The sequence below is a fragment of the Ursus arctos genome, unplaced genomic scaffold (genome assembly GCF_023065955.2).
Source record: "Ursus arctos isolate Adak ecotype North America unplaced genomic scaffold, UrsArc2.0 scaffold_3, whole genome shotgun sequence".
Taxonomy (NCBI): Eukaryota; Metazoa; Chordata; class Mammalia; order Carnivora; family Ursidae; genus Ursus; species Ursus arctos.
In genome coordinates this window covers 7,480,325-7,500,680 of record NW_026622985.1, presented here as the reverse complement: position 1 = coordinate 7,500,680, position 20,356 = coordinate 7,480,325, and the positions used below count along the sequence as shown (strand labels likewise).

The following is a 20,356-nucleotide window of genomic DNA, read 5'->3' as shown; positions in this document are numbered from 1 at the left end:
CATCAAAGTAGTAAACACGTATAGAAACCTAGCCCCTGGCGATTAATCCTTTATGCTTTCTTACGTTGTTGGGTTATGAAGACAGTTATGAAGTTCTACTTTATGTGGGACTTAAGCATTAGTTTTATATATGTATGTGCATATACTTAGTCATTATTTGAATTGATGAATTGATGTCTCATCACCAGTGAGGCGTTTAAATATTTTCATTCCAATTAATCTAAAATTTTAAAACTGATAGTCACCCTATGTTTCTTTTCATATACCTTTTTTTTTTTCATTCTGTTTGAAGCTTGCCAGTGAAAAGGCTGGAGGGATATTCCAGTTCATTTGTGATGTTTGTATCAGTCAGGGCTCAGCCACAGAAATAGAACCAGAACAAGGATTTAATTCAAGGAACTAGCTTCTCTGCTTTTAGCCTCTGGCTAAGCAGGTGCAAAGTTGATAGGGCAGGCTGTCTGGAAGGCACGTTTCCACAGGAGACAGTTGGGGGTGGGGGGTGACTGGGAGAAGAGCAGTTGCTGTTTGGGGTGGCTAGGTCAGGGAAGTTCTAAGCCCACCCTGAAGGCCCTCCAACTGATGAGGCCAGGCCCACCCAGGACAATATCCTGTCTTCCTAAGTCCGAGTTTACTCATCAGGGGCTTTAATCACACCTGCAGAATTGCTTCCCAGCAGCACCTGAGTTAGTGTTTATGCTGCAGAGTGGCTGCTGACTTCCTTTCATCCTCCACTCTCCTGAGGGAACCCACCTTGTTGCTCACCGAGACTAACAGCTTATGGGAATGGGCTGTCACTCAGCCTAGCCTCGCTGACACATCGCAGAGCCATCACCTGTCTGAGCGATTTGCTAGGACTTTGAACATTCAGCAAAATGTTACCTCTTGCAGCAAGAAGCAATTTATATTGATTTTACCTTCCCGTCTTTTCTAAAACCAAAAGTATGTGGCTTTGGAAGTAGCTAGGTTTGAGGGACCGTAATGGGATCATCTGTGAAATTCCTCCATCCTTTTCATTATTTGGCACCAAAATATTGATTTTCATCTGGAATGTGTGTTAGCGTGCCATCTTGTACTCAGCATGATTCCCCCATGATGCTATTATGAAACAAAAGTATGACTCTAGGTTTTGATCTTTCCACTGCCAAACATGAAATTTAAAAATATTTATTTACAGTTTTGTCCCAAAGGATAAAATTCTAGAAATTCTGACACTGGATCAATTTCTTACCACCTCAAAAGAAGACAGACTGATGAGCATTTTCTCAGGTTTAAAGGAGACCCTAAATCATCTAATCAAAAGCTCATTTATTTTAGACAATGGAAAATTTTATTTTGATCATCATCGAGGACTGAAGTTCATGAGAGATTTCTTTAATGCTCTTCTAAGGGAAACCCCAGGGAAAAATAAGACCGAAAATAATTCGGAGTTTCTCGTGGTTGTGAGTCAGTTGCTCTCCCACACGAACAGCTCTGAGGATCTCCTCCAACTCAGTCACAATCTTAGGTCAGCTCTCCTGCTTGTGAGAGAAAGTTCTACAGAGCTAGCACGTCTCATAGACGTTCTTGTGAACTCTCCTCACAAGGGTTTCCGTGACTTGTATCCTATACTCCGAGAAGTTATACTTTCCAATCTAACTGATTTGCTTTCCTTTATAAATAATTCATTCCCTCTAAGAAACAGGGCAACACTAGACATTACCAAGAGATTGCTTGGTGTTATCTCAAAAGCTGGTGGAGAAAGTGGTGCCCCAAGGCCCCTCTTGGAAATGTCTGATACCCTGACCATGCTGGTGAGGGACATCGCTGAGATGAGAGACCTTTGTACCTCGGTGACCTCTGCTGTGGAGCTTGTGGGGCTAGCCACGAAAGTTGCCAGGAAGATGGCCACCATATTTGAAACTCATCCCATCTCCAATACCAATGACACTATGAAATTCTTTGACAGTCTCTATTCCGTTTTGCGACAAAGTGTTCGAAATGTTGTGAGTGAAATGAGTACTTTGAAGAACGTAGACCATTTCATACCTGAAAATATAAGTGACTTGTTGACATCATTTCTTGACTTGGCTTTTGGGATGATTGGGGTCAAACCTAGTATTTCACAAGATTCTGATATTGTCAACGTGTCCTCAAGCACATTCTCATACGTAAACCAGTCCAAGGACTTTTCTGATATTTTGAAAGAAATTGCTGAATTTTTAACCTCTGTGAAGGGCAGTTTGGGACCCATGGAGCAGCTTGTGGTAGCTTTTAATAACGGGACTCAAATATTTGCTATGGATTCTGTCAACGTATGGGAAGAAATTTTGGATTGCTTAGTTCCTATAAATAATATCATCAACCAGATAGACTTCCTACACCCTAATCTTCCCATTCAAAGTTACCCTCAAGATATAATGTGGGAAAGAACCCAGGGAGTGATCCCGTTTGGGGATGAAATGCTATCACAAGACGGAATGCAAACTGGCACTTACTTGAGAACGCTGATTGATCTCACCTTGGAAGCTATTTGGAATGACTTGGAAAAGGATGACTGGAATGTCTTTAATCTGTTGCTGACATTGGCTCAGCATCCAGATAACCTTTCGAAAGCCACAGAAACAGCTGGGGAGGTCTCCGGTGGAAGAGGTGATCTGAGTGGAGCTTTGTTCTCCAATATCTCTCTGGTTCAGAACGTAACTCATCAACAGCTTGGAGAAGCAGTCCAGATCGTGTTAAGGAGAATGGCTCTCTTGAGGAAGGAACTTCCCCTAAATGATTCTCAGTGGGTAAATTCCACAAGAACTTTGTTCCAGCCCATTTTTGAGAGTTTTATTAATGCAGCCACTGGAAAGACGGTCACATTGGGAAAAGAAGAGAGGACCAAAAAGGTGATGGCTGATTTTCCTTATATCCTTGAACCATTATCAAGTTTCGAGCAATTCTTGAAGGGATTCACCGCATTGATGGAGCATTGGCAAGAGGTCCCATTGATGGATCAAAGGTAATGAAACACCTGATTCACTTCCTTTTTACCCCCTTGCAGTAACTGCAGAACAGGACTCTGCAGGAATGGCCTGGAACCAGGTTAAGTATGATTCTCGACTTCCCCTTGATTGCACGCTGGAGTTCGTTTCAATATGCAGTGACTTGAGTCCATTGTCTTCATGACTTGACTCGTAATTTGACATTCAAATATGTTCTGGATTTATCCAACAGTGTTTGACAGTACATTATTTCATTTTCAAAAGTAAAAACTTATTTTATTCACTTGTCCGGACACACACACATTTTCTATTCGTATACTCTGGCTGCCACTGATCGTACTGTTTGATAGGCAAATAATATAAGGCTATGTATTCCATGCAGAAGACTGTGCTTTCAGTCGTAACCACCACTGGGAAGGGACAGGCAGCTCTTGGCTGCTTTTCTCTTTAAAGATTTTATGCAATCTCTGCACCCAACATGGGACTCAAACTTACAACCGTGAGCTCAAGAGTCGCGCGCTCTGCTGACTGAGCCAGCCAGGCGCCCTGGCTTTTTCCCTCTTTAGGGTCAACTCAGTGCTGTGGTTGATGCACCTCCAAGCGCTGCCCCCATCTCTGAGAGGCAGGTCAGGGGAGCCCTGCTTCGGTCCCGTTACTCATCATGTTCTGGCAGCTTCTACTGCCTCAGGTTGGAGGATTTGTGTCCTGGGTGTGCAGAGGCTCGGAGATGCTGCTTTGTCCCAATCCAGCCTTCCTATGTGTGGCAGTACCATTTGGACGGTGTGTGGCCCTTGCCTGCTCCTACCTTTCTCTTCGTCCCACAGGGAGATTGGAGGTGCCACCAAACCCTCTCTCATCTATCAGAGTGCTTGACCTGTTTTCTGCCGGTTCTGCTGCCATAAGGCTGCAACTTGAACCCAGCCATCTTTTATAACTTGGCAGGATTTCCTTGGCTAGTGAGACAAGGAAAGAACTATCAGGAAGAACAACCACTATCTCAAAATTTGCACGCTGGCTTTCAGAGCTTCCTGCTTCATCTCCGCAATGCCCCTGATCCCAGACCACACTATGCCGGACTGTCCGCTCTGCTCTGAGATTCCGTGTGAGCTGGAGGCGGTCCTGGCAATCCCTCTATTCCACTGACTCCAGTTTTCATCTGATGTTTCCGGTTCTCTGGGGAGGGAACGTACACCGTGCCCCAAGACTGGAAACGAATGGGCTGTAGCCTGGCTCTGTGGCCACCACTCTGTCACAAAGGTCACAAGGGTGGGTTCCCAGTGTTCTCCTGCTTAGTGATTACTTGATTTCCTTCTCTTTCTGTTTTCACTCTTCTTATCATTGGTTTCTTCAATGGGGAAGACACAAAATGTGCAAGATAGGTCATCCCATTGGTCATGGGTTTGAGGTCTGCTGGAGCCCTTTGCTCTGCAGTGTGAGCTTGGGGGGCTAGCAGCTCACCTGAGAGTGGGTCCCTAGCCCGCCACACACCTGCCCACTGAGGGCCTGTGGTCTACCAAGATGCCCAGTTGATCCGTGAGCATGCTCTGATTTATGAAACACTGGTCCACACCACATTCCTCATGGTGAGGCTGGGAAGCCAAGATTTGGAGCATTTCAGGGTCTTACCCAGTATGACACGCCTACCGAGCGAGACGGAAAGTAGCCTTCGGTGGCTGTACAGAAAATGAAATCATGATTCTTTTGCTTCCAGGTCCATGATCTTTTAGGCACGACTAAAATGTAATAATTAAACTCCCACAATTTACCCAAATCTGTAATACCAGATGGTGATTAATACATGGCTCTACGCGCTGTCATGTTTAATTTGGCCAGAAATGACAATGATAAATGTTTCTCTTTCTATGGCACTAAAACCAATTCAGGAATAACTATTTCCTGCCCCCCACATATTCTCCAGTTCCACCATATTTTTGTTATACCTAAAAACAAAACCTCTTTATTTTGTTTGTTCCCTAGTTGAGAGCAACCCACTGCCCTTGAATCTGGCTTCCCTAGACGATTTTGTGTTATTTTGCCTAACCTTCAAAAGCATCAAACAACAGCAGACTCTCTTGAATCTGCAATTAGCTGGTGTAACTATGAAGAACCCCTGTTTTTTAAAAAAGAATTATTCATTTATTTCAGAGAGTGCACAGGAGGAAAGGGTGGAGGGGGAGGGAGAGAGAGAATCTCAGGCAGACTCCCCGCTGAGTGCAGAGCCCGATGTGGGGCTCGATCTCATGAACCTGAGATCGTGACCTGAGCTGAAACCAAGAGTTGGACGCTTAACCGACTGAGCCACTCAGGTACCCCCCCCCCCCCAGTTTTTAATCACCTCAAGGAGGCCCACACCCCAGGCACAGGCACAATGATTCAGTAAACTCACGCTCGTCCTACTAAGTATATACACACAGCACCACCACACCGAACCTTCTGTCTTAATCTGTGATAACTGCCTTCTCTAGCGACTGGTTAGAGTCTCACCAATGGAAGAACAGTACTCCATTTGGAGAAAATCCACATTTGCCAGGACGGGTCATGGTCCCCATCCCATTAGGCGTGTTGAAGCAGGGTGGTTCTGTGGCCGTCCGGAGTCAGCCCCCCAAAGCAGGACGGATTTTAAACTTTTGTTTTTTCCCCAGAAAGTTTCATTCTTTGGGGAAAGTGAATTTAAAACAGCATGCTGTAAAAACATAGCACTGCATTTAAACAAGCAAACACACCCTGCTCTGGTTGTCACAGTGTTCTGGAGAATTCTGAGTGTGGCCTTGGCTCAGGCTTGTGAGTCTGTCCCTGCAGCAGGCGTGCGCTCAGGCGTGCTTGACTCAACACGGAGTTTCTAGAAGCCAAGATGCCTGTCGCTCTCTGGGCCTCATCAAGGATATGCCTTTTCAAGGAATTTCGGGAGATTTTCTTGGACAGTTGTACCCTTCATCAGTTGATGTGACCCACAGTATCAAAAAAAAAAAAAAGAATAGATACACACACACTTTGTTAAATTCCTGTTACTTACATGCTCAGTTGTGTCTGATGTTGAGGTTGGTTTTGAGTTTTGGAAACACTATTGGCTCATCTAAGAGTGAGATGAAAGCCATTTGGGGTTCCAAAAAAAAAAAAAAAGTAAATCTGAATTCCTGAGCCCTTTTTGTCAGCGGCTTGATGGCAGAGCTGAGCAAGGGTCCCTGCTGTGTGCGGGTCTCAGCTCGTCCAGAACCACCACTGTGGCAGGACCAGCCCTCAGCAGTGACCACCGGGGACCTCTGCAAAAGTAGCCGTTTATGACTGACGAGTTCTGGAAACTACATGGCCTGGCTGGGGCCACAAAGTGAGGTCGAAGATGGAAAGAGTGCTGGCTGGGCCTTCTGCTTTATTTGGGGCCGAGGGTGGGAGCCTAAGTTTCATTAGCTCATTCTGTATTGGTGAATTGAACTCGAAGAGAAGGCATTTAAGTGAAATAAGTCAAGCAGAGAAAGACAATTATCATATGATTTCTCTCATCTATGGAACATAAGAACTAGGAAGATCAGTAGGGGAAGAAAGGGATAAAGAGAGGGGGGGTAATCAGAAGGGGGAATGAAACGTGAGAGACTATGGATTCTGAGAAACAAACTGCGGGCTTCAGAGGGGAGGGGGGTGGGGGAATGGGATAGACTGGTGATGGGTAGTAAGGAGGGCACGTATTGCATGGTGCACTGGGTGTTATACGCAACTAATGAATCATCGAGCTTTCCATCGGAAACCGGGGATGTACTGTATGGTGACTAACATAATATAATAAAAAAACATTAAAATAAAAAAAAATAATAAAGCATAGGAAGAGAAAAAGTGAGCCCTGGGAGTGGGCAGTTTTCAAAGTCAACCAAGATCTTTCAAACAAAGGCACCTCAGTGGGGTGTGGCTGGTAATGTGGGGTTTGGAGGTATCTTTGAAGTGCGTGCATTTGCAGTTAAAGTTTAAGCTGGGCGCTTGAATTACAGAAGGAAAAACCAGCCTTCAGGGCTTACAGCACAGCGGGCATGGTAAAACACTCGTCTGGAAGGTGTTATTCCAACACCACCTTTGGGCTCCATCAAGACCAACACACGTACAAACACACGCACACACGTGCACGCACACACGCCTGCATGCTACACCCCGTTTGCTGAAAGATAAGAATCTTACTTACAGACCAATTGATCCACTGCAGTGAATTCTCTGCACATAAATAGTAAACCGCACTTTCCACTGGCTTTTTCTGCTCCTGTTTTTTTCCCACGCTTTGATCACTGACCTTTGCATTTGAGAACGGATCAAGGCAAGGAAAGGGCAAATATCCGGCTTCCTGGCCCCGGAATTGATGTGTTTCCTAGAGGTCTAGATGGCCGTCTGTGTGTCTGGACCCACCGTGGAGGGGGTGCTGTGATGACTTACTGATCACAGTGGTGACGCACATGCCCCTTTACATGCCATTGTCTTTTTTATTCCTTAGCGTGGAAATGTGTCAGATTTTCCAGCAGTTTCACAAGCCCCCGGAAGCCATCGTGACTCTGCAGAAAGTGGTCGTGCTGGTTCTCCGTGTGTTCGTCATCTTTGCAGGTAGGCTGCGTATGTGACCAGGGCCGCACGTTACCCCGTGCCAGCTTTCAGGGACCGGCTGTCCTGGGATGGGGAGATTACTCCTGACTTTCTCTTAGAGGCCAGTGCAGCCTTCTTAGCCTGGCGTTTGAGGCCCTCTGGGCTCTGGCCCCGCACCTCTCCCCCATTCCCACCACGGAGACTCTCCAGCCAAGGCGAGCAGCTCCCTCTCTGCCCCTGAGTTGGGCTTTTGTTCTGTGTCTTTGCTCCCAGTACGTACATCCTTGTCTCCTTGACCTGAACTCCCGGGGAACTCTGTGGCCCGTGCTGAGGGCAGATCTTCCAGAAGGACGGCCTCTCTCCTCTCTGCTGGCAGCGACGCTGAGCAGACCTCTGTCAAATGCAATTGTAATTCCCTTACTTCTACGCCTCCCTCTACTGGAGCTGGTGCTGTTAGGCCTGAGGGTGCAGAGACAGGGGTGTGGGGACAGAAGCAGAGTCCAGGAGTGGAGAACCCGAGCCTCCCTGTCTGCAGGGCTGCCCCCCACCCTCTGCAAGGTGGCGGCCTGTGGTAATCAAGCGACGGCATGCCAGGTGAGGCCTCACTGTCCCCAATTGTCCGGGCCACAAAACCCAGCTCCACGCCCACAGGAAGGGGAATCAGGCTGAGAGGGGCAGGCGCAGGGGCTGCGGGATCAAACAGGCTGAGTCCCAGTCCTGCCTGGCAGGTGCCAGCTGAGTCCTCCAGAGTGGGAGCCAGGCCTGATTCTAAGCAAAGGTAGGAGGTGGGGGACACAGGTCGCCTCCCTGAGCCTTGCGCGCTGTGGGTTCCGGCCCATGCTCTGCCGCCCCTCACAGTGCAAGTTGAGGATTAAAAACAGTAATTTAGGGACCAGAAGAGGAATCATTTAGGCTGAGAATCACAAAAAGGGAATATGCACGCACGTGTGTATGCAAGCACGTCTACACGTGTGTGCGCACGCGTGTGTGCGTACGCGTGTGTGCGTGTGGCAGAGGTAAGGAGACATCTGTCGATGTAACTGAAAGCCCAGTTGGCATGTAGATTTTTTCCCATTTTTTTAAAGATTATTTATTTATTTCTTTGAGAGACAGAAAGTGAGTGACAGAAAGCACAAGCTGAGGGAGGGGCAGAGGCAGAGGGAGAATCAGACTCCCCGCTGTGCAGGGAGCCCGATGCGGGACTGGATCCCAGGACCCTGGGATCACAACCCAAGCTGAAAGCAGTCGCCTAACCGACTGAGTCACCCAGGCACCCCCTTTCTCCCCATTTAAAAAAAAATCTCTACGTCTGATTCGAGATGTTGTGAACGCAGCAATTCTGTTGGCTATCACGCGTTGACTACCTTAGCACACCGTAGGCCGGGCCGCACGTGTTTTCAGCCCGAGGGGGTTTGCTCTGGTCAATCGCAAATGGCATTTTTCTCTGCATCCCGAGTGCTTACCTGACACTGAAGCCAGCCACCTTCAGACACGTGGTTATTCTGACATTCCTCGGTCAAAATGTAATGGCTGAAGTCTAATGTAATGGTTTTTAAATGAATCAAATGTTCATTCATACCTGGATTTATATTTATTTTGCCATTCTGCAATGCAGCTACTAAATCAAGGTTGCAGACGTGACGTTACGTTGGCAACAGAATTCATTTTGAATTTGTATATTGCGTTTCAAGAAAACTCAGGCATGACTGGGTCACATCCAGACTGTCTTCTACTTTCCTCATTAAATCATCACTGCATTATGGAATAGGAGGGGGCCGTGACAGGCGGGGAAAAGGTATCAGCACCAGCCAGTGAGGATTTGGGGGTGGGGTGGGCCAAAAGGGGTGCATGGCTCCTTTCGCATCACACGGAAGGAATAGCACTCAGATCAGTGGCTGTTACTATTGAAAATAGAGTAGTTATTTGCATGACACAGAATTAAATTCGGTATCAACACAAGGAGAGCTGTCATTTTTGTCCTCCTGATCTAATACTTGACATCTGTTAGAAATGTCTGCACGAGGACGGGGAGTGTGGCCTGATGGCTTCATTGAACCAGAGGGACTTATCTTCTTTGACTTTCTGGTGTCCCCATTTGGAGAATGGGAGTGGTTGCCTGGGACCTGGGAGTGAAGAAGTCAGGGAGTCCCGTGGAGGAGACTGTGGGACTGGGTGGAGCAGAGGGGAGGGGTCTGGAAATGGGGGGTGGGGGGTGGGGCTGTAAAGCCAGAGCGGGCTCTGATGTGTCCAAGAGCCAGGAGGAACCCCCTCAGCAGGTGGGAAGAGACAGGGCTTGGAGCTGGGTCTGCAGAAACAGCGTGAGGCCCAGCAAGAGTGGACCGGGAGTGTGGAGGGAGAGGCCCTGACAGGCGTGCGTGTTCCTGGCCTTGAGGAAGATGTGCCAGTTGCAGGGGCAGATCTGACAGCCCAGCACATCCTCCCTGACCCGACCTTCCAGACACACCAGTCCTCAGTCCCCACCTCTCCCACTTCCTCAGCTTACAGCAGGAAAGCCCAGACAAATACATGCCCAAAGCCCTGATTCGCACCACTCAGCACACCCCGATTGCTTAAGAAAGTTCTGCAAAAGAGCTCATAAAAATCCCTAAACTTAGAAACTCTGAGGGCAGCCCTTTCGGGCCCCCCTCCCTCTCCGGGAGCTTCATACTCTTGCTCAATAAACTGTGCTTTGCTGCCCACCACTCTTGGTCTGGTCTACCTCTTCCTTCTTTGAAACGGCACAACCAAGAACCACGGGCGTGCAGGGGACACAAATCCTGTAACACCTACACCACGTGTTCCTTCCTGGGAGCACTGTCTTCCTTGGGAAGACTGTCTATCCCAGGCAGCTGCCCTCACTTGGGCTTGAATAAAACTCTCTTCCTTTTTGCACAATTTCTAAAAGATTTGTTCATTTTTCATCGACAATAGGAATCTGCCCAAAGGCCGGTGTGGCACCCACAGCCTTGTGCAGCCATCAGTCACCCCCATCCCTGCTCATTCCCGGGGGTCCTCCCTGCTTCCCAAAGCCACCTGCCCAATGCTCCTCTCCTGACCCTGCCACTCAGAGCTCTGCCTCAGGATACCTGCCTCCCGCCAGCACTGAGCCTGCCCCATTGCACCCCTAGCGGGTAAGTGCACACTACAGGCAACCGTGCAGGCCTTTGCTCATGTCTTGCCCCAGGCCACTGCTGGCCCCTAGTACACACCTTTGCACCTAGCAGATGCCTGGTAAACATTGTCGCCTTGTTCATTACGCAAAACAAAATGTATTGCCAGGAGTAGCGAAAACGTCAAGGATTTTTTTTTCAGTTCAGCAAAAACATCCACTTCTGCTTCTTACATTCTTACATTGCTTCTCCGAAGTAATTTTTAAAAAAGTGTTTTGAACTCTTGGTGACCCTTGAACAACATGGGTTTGAACTGCATTGGTCTACACTGCGAAGGTCCCCTTACACGTGGATTTTTTACAGGTCAGCACTGCAAATGCGTTTTCTCTTCCTTCTGATTTTCGTAGTAGCCTTTTGTTCTCTCTACCTTACTTTATTGTAAGAATACGGTGTATAAGGGGGGGTCTGGCTGGCTCAGTCAGTGGATCTGGGACTCTTGACTTCAGGGTCATGCTGGATGTAGAGATTACTTAAACTTTAAAAAGAATATAGCATATGATACACACAAAACACATGTTAATCGACTGTTTACATTATGGGCAAGCCTCAACTTGCCTAGGCTATTAGTAGTTAAGTTTTGGACAGTCAGAAGTTATACGTGGATTTTCACTGCACGATGGGGTAAACGCCCCAAACCCCGCATCGCTCAAGGGTCAACCGCACACACTGCAGACTGCTAGAACAGACCCAAAGTCACGCTTTTCAGAAGCAACAACCTGAAAGCTTCATTGGTTTAGTTTCTCATTAACGTCGCTATTTCACTGAGTTTGAAAACAGATCTCCTTATTGTAAAAAATGCAAAATGTGTCTCTTGCGTAATCTCCTACGAAAATACAAAAGGGGTAAAGCACTATGAAACGCGCTGGCATCTGTCTTTGGGGAAAAAGGAGCCTCTGCTTTGGAGAAGACATGACAACGTGCTCGGGAGTTATGTCGTCCAGACCTAACAGGGCATCGGACGCGCCAGGGAAAGAACTCACTGACCGTGTGGATTTGGGCAAGGACTGGGCCTTGTATTTGTCTACCTATTAGGTTCATGTCCACGTGCTGATGTTCTTTTTTTGCTGATATCTGGGGGCTTAGGTCTTAACTGTCCCTTGCTCATGATACTGACAAATGCTTTGTGGTAAATTGTCTTATTTTAGGACGTTTTGCAGAAGTCATTTCTGCAAAGGCTGCAAAGCAGAATGTCAGTGTGGTCCTGTCTAAGCCACAGAACAGGATGTCAGCTCTGTTTGATCTTAGCTGTCCTGACTCCATATTTCCTTACTGGGGACCCTGGCCCTGACTACCTATCTGTCCAACTCACACCTAACACGGGGTTGTATGTTTCTGGTTACATCAGGAGTTCCAAAGCATCACGATGAAGGATATTCTAGAAAATTACAAACTCGATCTTCAGCTTTTAGTATGTGCAAGGTTGTGGGCTTTGGAGATATGGGTGCCTGGGGAGATTTTTACTCATATCGTTAGTTTGAAATGTTTCTTTTAGGCTATTTACTAAGGAAGCAGGTGTAACGAGTGTGCTGGGGTAGAAATAGAGCCCCCACTTTGAAGTTTGGTGAAGTCCTTGGTGAAGTCTCTCTGACCTTGGTAAAAGTTAAAATACAACTTCCCTGAGAGCCTGGGAACAGGGTTCACCAACATGAAAAGTTGAGAATTTCCTTTGTCATTAGAACCATGGCCCTTTGGGAGGAGCCCTGTGACTCGGAGATGAAGATGAATTGGGGACTGGGCCAGGGAATCAAGAGCTGTTGGAGGCGTTATGAGAAGGTGGAGAGGTGGGCTGTGAGGCGTAAGGTAGGGTACAGTTGGGGGGGGGAACCTCAAATTGACCAAGTGAATAACTCACCTCTCAAACTGGGGCACTTTGGGGAATCAAAGAGGACACTGTTCACAGTTACTTCAGGGTAGTTGGGGAAGCCAGGGCTGTCCTGGGCCAACCTGGTGAATGGGGACCCTGCCCAAAGGGGTATGGAAAGAGGGGCTGGCATGGGGAGGCAGGGGGACATTAATTTCTGTTCATTCAGTGACACCCAGAAAAAAACAAACGTCTGGAACTCAAAAGCCACAGCTTCCCTTCATATTCTGAATGTGCATTTTGATGATTTAAGAAATGCTTATGAATTTATCATCCTTTTGGGTTGTTCAGAAAATGACTTGGGGAGAGCGGCTTGCTGGGGAGAGGATCGTTTACCGATGACATGTGCATGCGTTTCCTCCAACAGAAAACCCTTCCTTGACGAAGGACACGCTGTGTGCTGCTCTGAGCTGTAAGCAAGGTGGGACGCGACGTCTCCTCTTACCTGCTCTCCAGGGGGCTGCCATGATGCACGACCACTACCAGGTTTGTCTTCCGCCACAGGTCCGTGAATCTCACCTTCCTCCCGATTGGCCTTGCGAGGCAGTCTGCTCGTGCCGAGCGTGCTGGCTCTGTCCCTGCTTCGCACAGCTGTGTTGGCTGGGCCACGCTGGAGGTTGGCCCGTGGCCCTCCTTGCCTTGGCTTCTGCCTCGTGAGAGCGGGATGTTCCATGTTCAGGAATCCCGCAAGCTGGTTCTTATACCTCAATGTTGTTGATAAGTGGATGATATGAACATATGTGAGAATATGCTATGTGAAAAATGAAGGTTCATCAATTCCTAATTATTTTAGTGTGGTTTTTAAAAATGATTTTATTTATTTATTTGAGAGAGAGAGAATACAGGCAGGGGGAGTAGCAGGAGGAGAGGGAGAAGCTGGCTGTCTGCTGAGCAGGGAGCCCATGCAGGGCTCGATCCCGGACCCTGGGACCATGACCGGAGCCAAAGGCAGACGCTTCACTGACTGAGCCTCCAGGCGTCCGTGTGTGTTTTCCTGTTGTCTGTGCTCTTGAGATGTGCTCACATCTCCTGCTCCTAGCTGGCAGGAGTACTTTAGTGCATCACTGCGCGTCTCTAACCAGTTCTGTGTTCAGGGACGTCGTGTGCGCTGTGTGTTTCCTGTTGTCTGTGCTCTTGAGACGTGCTCACATCTCCTGCTCCTAGCTGGCAGGAGTGCTTTAGTGCATCACTGCGCGTCTCTAACCAGTTCTGTGTTCAGGGACGTCGTGTGCGCTGTGTGTTTCCTGTTGTCTGTGCTCTTGAGACGTGCTCACATCTCCTGCTCCTAGCTGGCAGGAGTACTTTAGTGCATCACTGCGCGTCTCTAACCAGTTCTGTGTTCAGGGACGTCGTGTGCGCTGTGTGTTTCCTGTTGTCTGTGCTCTTGAGACGTGCTCACATCTCCTGCTCCTAGCTGGCAGGAGTACTTTAGTGCATCACTGCGCGTCTCTAACCAGTTCCGTGTTCAGGGACGTCGTGTGCGCTGTGTGTTTCCTGTTGTCTGTGCTCTTGAGACGTGCTCACATCTCCTGCTCCTAGCTGGCAGGAGTGCTTTAGTGCATCACTGCGCGTCTCTAACCAGTTCTGTGTTCAGGGACGTCGTGTGCGTGACTTGAGCGAGGCCACGGTAACACCATTTATAGCATGGAAATTGGCAAATTCTACAAATAAGATATTTTTTTCCAGAGAGCCAGTTATGAAACATTCACCAGCCCGCCGTGGGTTTTGACTAACGGCACACGCGGGTGAGCACTGAGAGCCGATAGCTGTGTGGGGACCAGCCTCGCCGCTTCCTTTTAAACTTGGACGCGAGCCCAGTGAGCAGCCACGCGGGGCCTCGAGCTGGAGCTGGGCCCGAGGTCGTGCCTTTCGTCTGCGGCCAGCTTCCCTCCCCTGGGAGCCAAGGCCACGGGGCCCACCGGCAGGCCTGACCTGCTGGGGAAGCGTGGACAAGAGCGATGTGAGTCCAGCAACGGACCGAGTGCCTTCCTTTCTTCCAGCACCCGTTCTGGATATTGTTTATGGCTTTCGTGCTCTAGTAGCGCCCCCTTCACACGTGTCCGGGGAAGGCTGGATTATCACAACGAGCAGAGAGAAGGGGGTTGCGGAGGGAGGCTGGAGGGGGTCAGGCTGAGCCCCCCCAACACCGTGCGGGGCGAGAGCCCGGGGGGGCCCTGCATCGGGCTTGGGCGGAGTGATGATGTGCTCGGGAAGCGGGGTTGGGGGGGTCCCTACAGAGATGACACCATGCGGACCCAGCATTCTTTCATACGGACATTGATTTATGGAGACCATCCAAGTCTTATTTCCAGGTTGTGCAGATCTCTGTCCCGTATTAAATGTAGATCCATAAAAAAACCCTGACAGATGCCTTTTGAGTGCTGAGCGAGGTCTGCAATCATAAAGCAAAGCAAGCACCCCCAGCTTTTAAAGCCGCCTCCTAGACGGCCTTTATGGTTCCAATTACTCCGCGACTGTCGACAGCTCGGGCTGCCAGAAGTTAGGTCCGTTTGGATAGAGAGCAGGTGTTCCTGGCTTTGATGACGAAAATAGGAGTTCACTTATTTCTGGACGCAAAGCCTCTAGGACAGGTCAAGGTTTTCAAGAGCGTGAGGCTTTTAGAAATATAAAAGTTTTTAGCCTCCGGGGTATGAAGTGCCCGGTGCCCCGCAGAGGCGAGCCAAAGACACCAAGCTATTTTTAGTTTGCCAGTATCTGACAAAACATTGTGATGGGGGGGTTGCCTCAGTGCCAGCGTGGAGTCCCACCGGAAGGGAGCACCCTGGCTGAGTCCACTCGGTACTCTCACTATGGTGGAAAGCAGCAGCAAGAGGCTAAACGGAGATCAGAAAAAAAAAATTGCATTAAATTATGATGCAAGTGCCCAATGAGTCCAGACGTGGAGAACGTGGCTACGACCCAGGCTGGACTGGGGGCTTCCGACCCTCTCCCCAAATCTAGCCCTTTGGACCCACCTATAGACAGCATTGTCTCTGCAAAGCATGCTGGGTACACTTCCCTGACCGGTTCCTACGTGATTGCAGACCTCCTGTAGCCAGACCCTGACTTGTGTGCTTGGTGGCCCCAAAGTACAGCCTCGTGGATATCAGCCTCCGTCTTTGCACCTGACGCATCTTGCACGGAGCGCAGTGTATCTGATGATGGAAGCCAGAACTTTCCTCCCAGTGTCCTTGCTGCTGGGGAGGGGCATGCACTGTCCTTCTCTACAACTGCACATATTTCAAAATTATTGTGTCGCTAAATTTAAGAATAAAATCCATAGCGGGAACATTATAAATGAGTGGAAGTACATTTAATTGGCATATAATTACTGAATTCTGGACTAAAGATTCTTTGCTGCAAGGGCAGAGCCCCAGGGCAGTGGCTTTTATTCAATCTGTGGTCTCAGAAATGAGTTGTACCCCTAGTTCTGCTCTGGATTCATCCATGCACCCATGTGCTGGGAAGGGGGGGCCTCTAAGGAGGAGGGAGAACACTGAGACGGGACCCGGACATCCACCCATCTTGTCCGATGGCTGTCTGTCAGCTGGCTTCCTCTCCAGGATGAAGCCTCCAGGAGGTGGGGGAATGAATGAATGCATGGATGAATGAATGAACAGCTTTGTAGGATTTCTGTTCAAGCTTCACTCCCATATTGATTGAGAAAATGTGAACTTGGAAAGGGACCCATAATCCTGGGCGAGTTGGTGAGGGGGTGCCGGGTGTGTGGTGGTCTGCTGGCTGGGTGGGCTCCCCCGTGACGCAGTTCCGAGGTGCTGTGCTGCTGGTGCTGGGGGTGGTGTGAGTCTGGGTGCTCTGGTCGTGTGTGAGTGCTCCCCGTCAGTGCTCCCCGGTTACCCTGGCAACTCGTGGGTCCCCAGGCAGTCCTTGCTCGGCTGTGTCAGGTGACTCCAGGGCTCGGGTACATTTCAATATTCTTCCACCATTAACTGTCCTTTGGAAATCTATTTCTTAGTTCTTTCTGGTCAGTGGAATGATTCATGGTTTTCCTTTGCAAGAGAAAATGATGGCGGTTTTGAGGGAAATATTTACAAGTTTTGTAGAGCAGAAATATTCTGAAAGTGTCGACTTACATTTGATCTCTTCTTCCCTTCGTTGGTGGAATCTGGGGCTGTGCTTTCTCCGTCAGGAAGAGTCAGGGGATGTAAATAAATTATGATGACTTAAATACAATCTGGCGATGTGACTCAATTCTGTGTAGCAGAATTTCTGTGTCCAGGGGAGGTATGGATTGGCACGAGTGTGGGTAAACATGCCTACATGTGCGAGGCTTTTCCAGTTCTTTCTTTCTTTATTTTTTTTTTAAAGATTTTATTTATTTATTTGATAGAGATAGAGACAGCCAGCGAGAGAGGGAACACAAGCAGGGGGAGTGGGAGAGGGAGAAGCAGGCTCATAGCAGAGGAGCCTGATGTGGGGCTCGATCCCATAACGCCGGGATCACGCCCTGAGCTGAAGGCAGGCGCTTAACCGCTGTGCCACCCAGGTGCCCCTTTTCCAGTTCTTTAAAATTACCTGTGTTGTCACTTAATTTTATATACGATAAATGTTTTGCATTTTATAGGTATTTTATACAGGTATTATTCTAAAATTTGTGTGTGTGTGTGTGTGTGTGTGTGTGTGTGAAATGACTGGTCTTTCATGAGGCTGGTTCATGCTTGAAAGAAGATGCTAAGACAGGGACCCCTGGGTGGCTCAGTCGGTGAAGCGTCTGCTTTCAGCTCAGGTCGTGATCTCGGGGTCCTGGGATTGAGTCCTGCATCGGGTTCCCTGCTCAGTGGGGAGTCTGCTTTTCCCTCTCCCTCTGCCCCTTCCCTCACTCATGATTTCTCTCAAATAAATAAATAAATAAATAAATAAAATCTTAAAAAAAAAAAAGAGCATGCTAAGATAGTCAAGGACTCTTAGAATTGGGCCTAGACCAGGGGTTTCACTGTGCCCCTCACCCAGAGGGAGACAGGGACCTTCAGGGCAGGGGAGATCCAGCTTTTACCCACTTTATGTATGGACAGCCACATGCGGTTTCTTCTCCAGGGTGGGTTCTGTGGCTGGGAATTCTGCAAAGGCTCGGTTTTCAAACCAGGAATGAATGAACTCCCAGTTGCCAGCTGCTCGTTCTCTGGCAGACCTTGGAGAACATGCCACCCCCTGGACGGTCAGTGGCAGAACCGTGGCTAAGAGGCTGGATCCCCCGGTGCCCAGCCAAGGGCTCCTTCCGCCACTCTGCAAGGGGCAGGTGCAGTCAGACCTACTCCTACGTTGTCAGTCTCCAGCACTGCGTTTGCCCAGGCGGAGGAGGCGAGCAGAACGCTTGCCTTGCACGGAGTCCTCGGGGTGGGGGTGGGGCACCCGTGCATCTGGGGTGGGGGTGGGGCACGCGTTCATCTGGAAATAAGGCACGAGCCTCCCCGAGCAAGTGCGTGTGTTTCTAACCGGATCTTTGCTGTCTTCTAGGAGATACAAAAGATGTGGTCCTCACCCCTTCAGCTGAATTGTGAAGGTCTCAGCAGGAATCTCTCTAGCTCCTTGGAAAGCTTCAAGAGCAGCCTGGAACACACCACCGAGCGGGACTGTGAATGCCAGCCGCTGTCGGACTTGGCTCGGCGGCGCGTGCACACGTACGTCCGCGCTTGGGTCCCCTGCCCGCCCCCGGGTTTTCCTTCATGAAGAAGATGTCTTGAGTTTCTAACTCTCAGTTTGTGACTCTCAGACAATTATGTGTGCCACATATATTTTCTAGACAACTTCAAGGTTTTCCACGCCTGTAGGTTTTTCAGCGGTGAAATGCACGAGCGGCATTCGCTCGCAGGCTCGCTTTACTGATGATCGAGAGGTGAGATCAGAGATCCGAGAGCGTAATACGGTATTCAGTATGTTTTGTAAGAGCAGGCTAGGATTCTTCACACTCTCTTCTTACTGAATTAATTTTGTTCTATGTTCTCCACGTGCAAACCAGTGGAAGAGGAGATCGGACACTTTGGATTCTGCGATTGACTTAGGCACAGAAAGAAGGGTCATCGGACTCCTGATATCCCAATTTCTCATGCAGTCCGTGATCTAGTCTGTTCTTTCCGCATTTATGAGGAGCCCCTTATTCATCCTTATCCCCCTGATGCATCTTGCCTGGCAGGGGCTCCAAGGAAACGGCGCTGGAGTTGTCACAGTCGCGGGCATTCATGCTTGGAGGGCGTCTGGAGATGCGGTGTGTCTGATTATCTGAGGAATGTTATGGAAACGCGATGCTGTCCAGCTCATCTCCTGGGAACGGAGGCGGGATTATTCACTCCAACCTTGTTTCTAGTGTTTTATCTTGCCTAAATTCGCTTTCATTTTCTGCCATTTTAGGTTGGCCCAAAGCCTCGAGAAAACTTGGTTGTCTGGGAGTCCTGTGCTGACCTTTCTTAGCAATTTCACAGTAACAGAGGGTAAGCTGTGCTTCGTCTCGCTTTGCTGTTACGAATGGAGTGTGCGTTCTCACACAAATACGTTATTAAAGTAGAACATACAAGGGGAAAGTTGCACTGTATGTGGTGAAGTATTCAGAACTTGGCTGTTCTGATGTATTTGGGGTTAAGAAGGAAAGTTCTGGAATCCTGTGTACTAAAAGCAGGAGTGGGGAGGAAGAGATGCTTTTGTGTCGTCTTCTCCCTGCCTCCCCAGACAAGCCATGCAGCGTCTGTGTGTCTCTGCGTTCTGTCTGCGCTATCTGTACAATTCGTAGCACCAACATGCCACGTGCGGAGAGTTCTGGAAACTCCTTACGTGATCCTCTTGGTAAAAAAAACCGGGATAAGGAAATACATGGAGAGAATGAGTTTTCTGCAGGAGCTGATCACTTCTCTAAGAAGAATGTCTTTCTAGAGTAAATCCTAATATACACGGGTCTTAGAGAGAGTGATCAAGCAAGGAGGAAAGACCACACACCCTGGTCTGGTTTATTTTGGTATGAATGATCTCGGCTCCTGCAGATGAGATGGACATGGCTTCATCCTGTGTTTATGGGCTGGGCGATCCTTGCCAGGGTCTAGTATGGATTCGTGTTTTCACAGTCAATAAGAGCCCAGATGTTTATTATTATAAGATTTCCTTCCTTTTGATGATTTTTCAGATGTCAAAGTCAAAGATTTGATGCAGAACATCTCCAAGCTAACCCACGAGCTTAGATCTTCCATCAACATCTCAGACGAGACTATCCACAGTATTCTAGAAGCCAGCATCTCCCGTTCACAGGTGTGGAGCCCATGCTCCTCTGCCCCCCGCCCTCCACCCCCCCCAGCTGGCCTGGGGCCAGCCTGGCACTGTGGCCCGTGTCCCCCTGCCCCTTCCATCCTGTGCCAAGGGCCTAGCTGTGGGCGGGAAGGAAATGGGAGGGCAAGCCTGGAGCCAGAGGGCGTCTCAGCGCACCAGAAACTTGGGGTCTTTAATTTCATAACATTGTTTTGGGGTTAGAAAGGATAAAATTGGCGATGCTATTTATTTCAGTTATTCCCAGCCTTGATACATGACACCCCTGAAGGGCCCTGCTTGGTTAGGTAGGGGTTGCAGAATTCTCAAAAATATGCAAAACCACAAACACATAGAAAGCTCTAAAGGTCAACTGTGCTTGCCTTTAAGTGGAGAATATCCGTGTGCCGTCTGACCATGTGCGATCAGAGGGGGTGGCTTCTTGCGCAAGCCATCGGGCAGTGAGCTGTGTCCCCTCCACGTTGGCTGGGACGCAGGGTCGGCGCACCGAGATGGGCAGGGGAGGCACGTGTGCCGGCCGGTGCTGGGTGTGGTTTGTG

The 20,356-nt window shown here is 48.9% G+C and overlaps 1 protein-coding gene across 1 annotated transcript in view; it reads left to right on the top strand.

Annotated features, from left to right (window-relative positions):
• Window positions 1-20,356, top strand: part of ABCA13 (ATP binding cassette subfamily A member 13) — a 357,421-nt gene that overhangs the window by 58,972 nt on the left and 278,093 nt on the right. The window contains exons 18-23 of the mRNA XM_057304334.1: window positions 1,175-2,983; window positions 7,435-7,541; window positions 12,919-13,037; window positions 18,027-18,190; window positions 18,918-18,997; window positions 19,681-19,802. Coding sequence (XP_057160317.1) covers window positions 1,175-2,983; window positions 7,435-7,541; window positions 12,919-13,037; window positions 18,027-18,190; window positions 18,918-18,997; window positions 19,681-19,802 — 2,401 coding nt within the window. The remainder of the gene's footprint in view (window positions 1-1,174; window positions 2,984-7,434; window positions 7,542-12,918; window positions 13,038-18,026; window positions 18,191-18,917; window positions 18,998-19,680; window positions 19,803-20,356) is intronic.